Genomic DNA, 7,217 nt, shown 5'->3' with positions numbered 1-7,217 from the left:
GTGTATCAAAATTCTCAACAACAAAAAAAGTCTCAACAGCGCCACACAGTGGCGACAACCGCTGTAGTGAGGAAGGAACAGTGTCGTCTGTCTAAGTTTAATTTCGGCTGAATATAATCAGAGACACTTATATTAAAAAGACTTTGATATAATTCGAATTTTGAACTTTGAGCTCTGAATTGAAGGAATGTGTCAAGCCGAGATTTTACTAACAACATGTGTTGTTTCTGAAATTAATAAGTAAGCAAGCTAGCATGTCGAGTGCTTGCAGAACTCGTCCTGTGACAGGAAGAGAACAGTTAACGGTAGTGTGTATTTGCTCAGCGAGGAGTTGATCTGATGGAGAAGCTGGCAGTCAGAATGAACAGAGTTGGGGACTGATGCCATTTTATTGCCCATGGTAGTAAATTGATATTGAACGTGTGTAAATTGAGTTAGTCCGGCAAACTGTAACAGAATAGTCTTCAATATGTTTCGGAAAAAAAAGGATTTATCCAAGACCCCTTCAGTATCAAAGAAGGGCAACGTTAACGCAGGAAATTCCGGACCTCATAGCCCGTCTGTAAGTCATGTAATTTCACTGTTTATGTCAAAGTTGTTTCACTAGTTGTTGAAGCTAAAACAAGGTGTTTAACAGTTGTTAAAGCCAAAGTAATACGTTATTCCCTAAGTCATGTATTTGATTGATTGATGAGGGGAGTTAGTTGAGAAGTTAGTGGTGGTTTGACACGTTAACTTGCACATTAAATAGGCTAACCCTGTCATTTCTCTAAAGTAAAGGTATTGTTTTCCTTTTTCCTTCTGAACAAAAACATTTTCACACGTTATTTTCCTATGTGTTCATTCTCAACGCTACTGTACACGTTTTTGCATACTCGTAACGTGGGCTAGCTCACTCGCTGTTTAACACGCCTTCGACAGTCAATTTATTCAACAGTTGAACCGTGAGCTATACCTTAACTTGAAGAGGATACTGGCGTTAGATGCAGATGAGAGGAAATAGTATACGTGTCAAATGTATTACCTTTTTCTATTGTCATTAAGAAGACAGTAATATGAAGTTAGTTTAGAGGTGTTAAAATTCTTATCAGCGCGCCAAATTCTAAGGTGTTTTCGTTAGCGCGCTAGTTAACAAAGCATGACAGGTGGCCGCCTTGTCGGTCTGAAGTCGCCCGAGGCCTGTAAGGTGTTTTAAACACACACACACACACACACACACACACACACACACACACACACTTTCGAAAGTAATATATAGGGGCTGTTCAGCAAAAAGGAGAATATAGTTCTCTATTGCATGCAGTCACAACCAGGGGAAATTGCATTGCAGTCTTAACATTGCACATCATCATTCACCAATGTAAGTGCAACGTTACTGTTTTATGCCAAGTTTGAAGTCACTTTGAAGTGGCTTCATCGAGACATTGTTCCCCATGGTTGTGTTTTGCGCTCTGAGTCATTTTTTAGCCATAACATGTGACCCTATACTGCATGATCTTTTCCCATTCTAACTACCCATCTCTTCACCATCTCTCCATCTCTCTACCTCTCTCTCTCTCTCTCACACACACACACACACACACACACACACTTAAACAATGAAGCTGTCCTCTCTGCAGGAGCAGTCCACCAGAGATGTCGTGGATGGCCCTCTGTCTGCCTTGCCTGGCCCTCTGGATGCTGTCTCCATGTCGTGCCCAGGTACCCCGTCTGCCCCGCACATCAAGCTGGTGAGCTGCGCATCGCCGGTGGCCACCCTGAGACGGCCCACGGCCCTGAGCAGGCACGCCAGCGCGGCAGGCTTCCCCATGCAGACGGCTGGTGCCTGGGCCTTCAGCCGGGGGCACGGACGAGGCCTGGCCCAGAGCCCCACTACGGAGACCGCAGAGGGGGGCACCGCCATCGAGGTGGAGGACATTCCGCCCTTACTGCGGGATGTAGCACGCTTCGCTGAGGCTGTGGAGAGGCTGAAGGATGTGGTGCTGGGGGAAGGTGGGTGAGCTCGTCTTGATGGGGGTGGTGGGAGTTAACTGGAACAAGTGGCTGTCAGGTCTCCAGTTTGGCCTTTGTAAGTTGTAAAAGCGGACAGCATTTGGGGGAAAAGTATTAGTATTTAGGAATTTTTATCTTGAATATTGGTCAGTTAATATAGAGGAGCTATACCGGTGAAAGGGCTATCAAAATTCTTCCCCACTTATCCAAATGCCACAGTTATATTGAATTGGCAGTGTGGTTTTCATAGTTGAATCACCAGTTACTCCTATGATGTTTGCATATTATCTTAGGTACTGTTGAAGCTTTGTCTTATCAAGAAGTTGTTTGAAAAATTCCACTGACCCCTCCACTGCACATACAACAACCTTTGTGTGTCTACCTCTGTTTTTCTTGGTATCATTGTGGGGAATGGCCATTTACACATTCTGAGGTTTCCTTCTCTATTTTTTTTTCTTTATGTTTCTATGGCAACTAAGAGGAAGGAAGAGAATATGTGCGTCAGACGTTTTCTCTGCAGCCTTTGGTAGAGATTACTCTATCATGGGGTCTCTCGCTTGCTCTCTCTTTGTCATCACACCGTACCAAGGATTGGGTATCGCTTGATTTGTATTATTTCTAATGCAGATTCTGCTTACCGATCCCAGTTTCTATTGATTTTCTCCAACTCCAAAGGGTAAAACAATTATTTGATAAGATACAAATATGTCTTTCTTCCTTATCCCAATAGTAGCATATGTTCTGAACCTTAACTGATCATTAAAAACGTGAATCCACAGACAATCCATGCATTAAAACACCAAGGCTTCAATAATACATTCAATCTAGATCAGCTCAGTAGAATAACTGCTAGGCCTTGTTGTTTTGGAGAGTTTCAAAATACGTGACAAACATCCTTACCTGCCTTGTTGTGTTTACAATAATAAAGGCACTATTTTGTTTAGGAATTTATAAGCAGAACCAAATTAATTTCTAAAAATAGCGTTTTAAAATTAAATGTTTAAATACATTTTGGACCAGCCTGTCTGGTTCTTTCTCACTGATTCTATCGGATTCTAATATATTGGTTCCCAACCTTAACATTACAAAGGTAAATAGTGCAGGAGTGTGTGTGTGTGTGTGTGTGTGTGTGTGTGTGTACGTGTGTACATGTGGCCCGACTTTTATACACATGAACACCTCACTGACCTCACTCAACATGTTCAAACCAAAATTGCCTGAAAATGTGGAGCTTGAAATGTGCGTAGCAAGCACACCTTGTTTTGAAATATTGGAATGTTTTTAACTCTAAATTTATCTTACCTCAACAATTTGAGCACCCTTTAAGAATGACTGAAAGGACAGTCATATAGATCAGTTATTTTAAAGCTAAAGTTGATTGTACTACAAAAAGTGCATCAGAACACTGTTTCTGACAATGTGATTATAATGGATATAATAATGTATAATTATATAGTGTATTATTTTTGAATACATGAGTATATCTAGAATTAAATAAAGTAATAGCAGGATTTAGGTTTCTCAGAATCCGAAAAATTGTTCAACCATATTCATGAGACATATCTGGTAATGATGGACCCAGTTTGTAAGTAGTTTAAACTGGAGAGGTCCTACACCTCACAGAAAGTGCTGCTTCCTGTAACACACACACAGCTGGAAGCAGCAGAAAGTGAGAGTTGAGAAAGACATTCGGGGGGTGTTGTACTGGCCCACCATTGACGCACCCTCCTGACAGGGCAAGGAACCAAAGAAATCAGTTACTGCAGTGTAGGTTGGTCAGGGCGACTGCACTTCCTGACAGCACGACTATTTTCATCACACTCTCTTCCTGTTTACATTCTCTAAGCAGCAGTGGCTGTTGGGTGGCCAGCCAGATAAGGGCCAGAGAGCTGTCTCCGTTAGGAGCTTTCCAGGGAGTGCAGCACCACCACCACCACCACCACCACACACAGTCAGTGTCTGGCGAGCCCAGGGAGTCTCTGATCCCTCTCCCTACCCTCGTCCAGATAAAACCAGGCCAGGACCGCAGAGGCCAAGATCCATATCTTTGGTTGCCTAGACGAGCCTCCAGTGCCTAAACATGCATGTGCCACAAACATGACAGGATGTCACAGCAGCACCCGAAAGCATTGCAAGCACAGAAGCTATTCTTATGTAGCATGAAACAGTCCCCTGTCCTGTTCTCCTGTTTACACGATTGTCCACGGCAGGGTTATTGGTCCAGGGGCCTTTGACGGGATCAAGCCGCACTGTCCTCTGACCTGAAGCGCTGCATCCACGTCATTTGGTCAAGTGTCAGTCTGCATGATATGATGCGATGTGGAAGCACCCACAGTTAAACAATGAGTTGAGATGCTGTCTGCCTTTTAGCTCCAGTCAGTGTGGGTCTAGTGCTAATTAAGTTCCAGTGACTCATAACTGAATTCTGATTTGAATGTGTGTGCTGTTGTGCGTACGTGCATGCGTGTGTGTGTGTGGACATCAGCAACAACTGCAGTTTCACTGAATACTCTTCCTACTGTATATACAGTAAAAACTTTTTCCTGAAAGCTTGCAGGTGTATTGCATTTGAGTTAAGTCAGATGGTGCAGTAACATGAAACGTTGGGTAGCTCTGTGCAGAAGTTCTATGCATGTGTTTGTGTGTATTGATGGCCAGGGGTTTGCGGGCTTGATTGGTTGTTTGATAATCTCTGCTTGCTTTTTTGTAAAGCCATGTTACTTTTTTTTTGCACAAAGACTTGAAGTGTGTGGATTCTTCTTAAAAATTACAAAGCCGTGTAACATGAAATGCATTTTCAAGTTTGTTTTTAAAAAATGTGCTCAGTAAAACGTCCTCGGTATCCTCCATCTGCCTGATGTGCCCACAGATAAGGACGAGTCCAGGCGTGGCCCTGCACATGAGTGCCTGGGTGAGGTGCTGCGCGTCCTGCGGCAGGTCATCAGCACTTACCCGCTGCTCAACACCGTGGAGACCCTTACAGCAGCTGGGACACTCATCTCTAAGGTCAAAGGTCAGTTTTTGGACGCATGCCCCCGGGACGACTCATGAGAGCAGTCAGTCCCATTCACATGCAGGTGAATTAGTCACCTTATGACACACTTGCTGCAGCATATGAAGGATTTATTTGATTACAGACAAATTTATCAAAGGGCCGCACATTTTGCCAGTCTTTATGGTAAATATGGTGGTGGTACCCATCTTGGTTTGTAGCACCACATGAATACAGTGAACACCAATGGATGTGAGAAACACATAGGTATGTAGTTGTTAATGATTATAGAAAAATGTCCTATTTTTCATGAGAATTTAGAAGATGATGATTCATCTTGATGGTCATGATGGCACTGAAGCCTTGTGAAGCCAAAACATATTTTACAGTACATGGCTTGTTGCCCTAATGTCTTTTCTGCCAAATGACTGTAAATGAAAGTATCACATGTTTGCTATGCCATTTACCTAGAAACGTATGCCTACTTCGAAGTGTTATAATTTTTAATTGGACAAATTTCACAATGTACTGTGCAAATAAAGGCCTAGACTCGTGATCAACTAATGTTGTTGCGCTGCATTGCCTCTAAGTGTCCCCAACAGACGATAGGCGTTGGAAATGTGCGTACGCCACACATACTGTATAGTTGGCGTCGAGAAACCCGTGAGGAACGTACATTATCACGCTCATTTACTCTTGATTCATCCGACCGTGAGCGTGAAAGAGGGCGTATGTACGCAACATTTTTTGTTCGTACATGAGGCCCCACGTCCTCTTGTCAGGGCGATGTTGTGGACATGAGACATGTTGACATAATTGACTGTGTTCTTTGCTCAGGGTTCCACTTTGAGGCCGCCAATGAGACCGAGAAGAAGGACTTTGAGAAGGCCATTGAGACCATTGCTGTTGCATTCAGCAGCAAGTAAGTGGTGTTGCAGCTGGTCCTTTTTCTGTGTGGTCTCCATTTATGGCTGTGTGTGTGTGTGTGTGAAGGGTGAGATGTGTGGGGAAAGTTGTACATTAGACTCTTTTCTTAGTGCTGTATTGCCTTCTTCCTGTGTCATGTCACTTCAGTATTTCCTTTAATAAACAAAAGAGAGGGGTACCTAACTGGTGTCCCCTGCTGATACTTTATCCCGCATACAGATTGCACACATATGTGGAATACCATCACCTCCTTTTCTGTTTGCCTTCCCCACATGCAGAGGCTCTCTACAAGGTTGCTGTGTGTGGGCCAATTTTCTGGTGAAGCAATATTTGAATGTCTTTCCTCTGTCTTCCTTCCTCTATGTTCCTGTTCTCTCTCTCTCTCTATCTCTCTCTCTGTCTCTCTCTCTCTCTCTCTCTCTCAGTGTATCTGAGTTGCTGATGGGGGAAGTGGACAGCAGCACCCTCCTCTCTCTACCTCCTGCAGAGAAGAGCAGGGTGAGTCAGTTTGTCTGCCTGTCTGTCTGTCTGTCTGTCCGTATGTCTGTGTCTACTAGAGTGTGAGTGTGTGCGTGTATGGGAGTGTGAGTGTGCATGCATGTATGCACGCACAGCGGATGTTGTTGGGGCTGCTTCCTGCCTGGTGTCGTTATCTTTACTTCTTGTGTTCCTCTGCCGTGCTCGTTGCGCACACCCAGAAATCTCGCACAACTGATAGCTCACACTCGTTGCCCATGTGACTAAAGGTTCAGCACTGAGATCTCACACATGTGGAGGTGGTGGTTGTCCAAGATGACCTTAGTGTAAAACAAAGCGCATGTTCACAATAATCACTGCACACAACACAACCCCCACGGCACACTGGGCAGCTACCTCTCACAAATGCAGAAGTCATCATTTCCCCTTGTTTTTCCATGAAGAGGGATGTCACATTGCTAAGCATATCTATCTATATATATATTGTTTTGTTCCAGCATATCTGTGTGTGTGCGTATGCACAACAAAACACTTCTAAAAAGCCCACCCTGACAAATAATACAGTCCTGAAATGTTTGTATGTCTGTGGATGTGGATATTGGAAAGGTAGCCATCCACAGTGATAGGTAGCTAAGCCATACTTCACATTGTACACTTTACACTTGGTATACACTTCACACTAATGCAAGGCTTCTTTCTCACCATATTCAAAGTCAGAATATGTGTGTGTGTGTGTGTGTGTGTGTGTGTGTGTGTGTGTGTGTGTGTGTGTGTGTGTGTGTGTGTGTGTGTGTGTGTGTGTGTGTGTGTTTGTGTTTGTGTGTGTGTT

At 43.7% G+C, this 7,217-nt stretch overlaps 1 protein-coding gene across 2 annotated transcripts in view; it reads left to right on the top strand.

The window, feature by feature from the left end:
* The first annotated feature begins 80 nt into the window (after positions 1-80).
* The window catches only part of arhgap45a (Rho GTPase activating protein 45a), a 42,318-nt gene continuing 35,181 nt past the window's right edge, over positions 81-7,217 (top strand). Inside the window, exons 1-5 of one of the 2 annotated variants that reach the window (XM_062524315.1) lie at positions 81-562; positions 1,620-1,992; positions 4,862-5,005; positions 5,822-5,906; positions 6,337-6,409. In XM_062524315.1, the coding sequence (XP_062380299.1) occupies positions 470-562; positions 1,620-1,992; positions 4,862-5,005; positions 5,822-5,906; positions 6,337-6,409 (768 nt within the window). In that variant the 5' untranslated portion in view covers positions 81-469. Of the gene's footprint in view, positions 563-1,604; positions 1,993-4,861; positions 5,006-5,821; positions 5,907-6,336; positions 6,410-7,217 lie in introns of both variants that reach the window. The other variant, XM_062524308.1, reaches the window with a different exon arrangement.

This window comes from Sardina pilchardus, chromosome 2, assembly GCF_963854185.1.
Source record: "Sardina pilchardus chromosome 2, fSarPil1.1, whole genome shotgun sequence".
In the NCBI taxonomy this organism is placed as follows: Eukaryota; Metazoa; Chordata; class Actinopteri; order Clupeiformes; family Clupeidae; genus Sardina; species Sardina pilchardus.
This window is presented reverse-complemented; position numbering and strand designations above follow the sequence as displayed.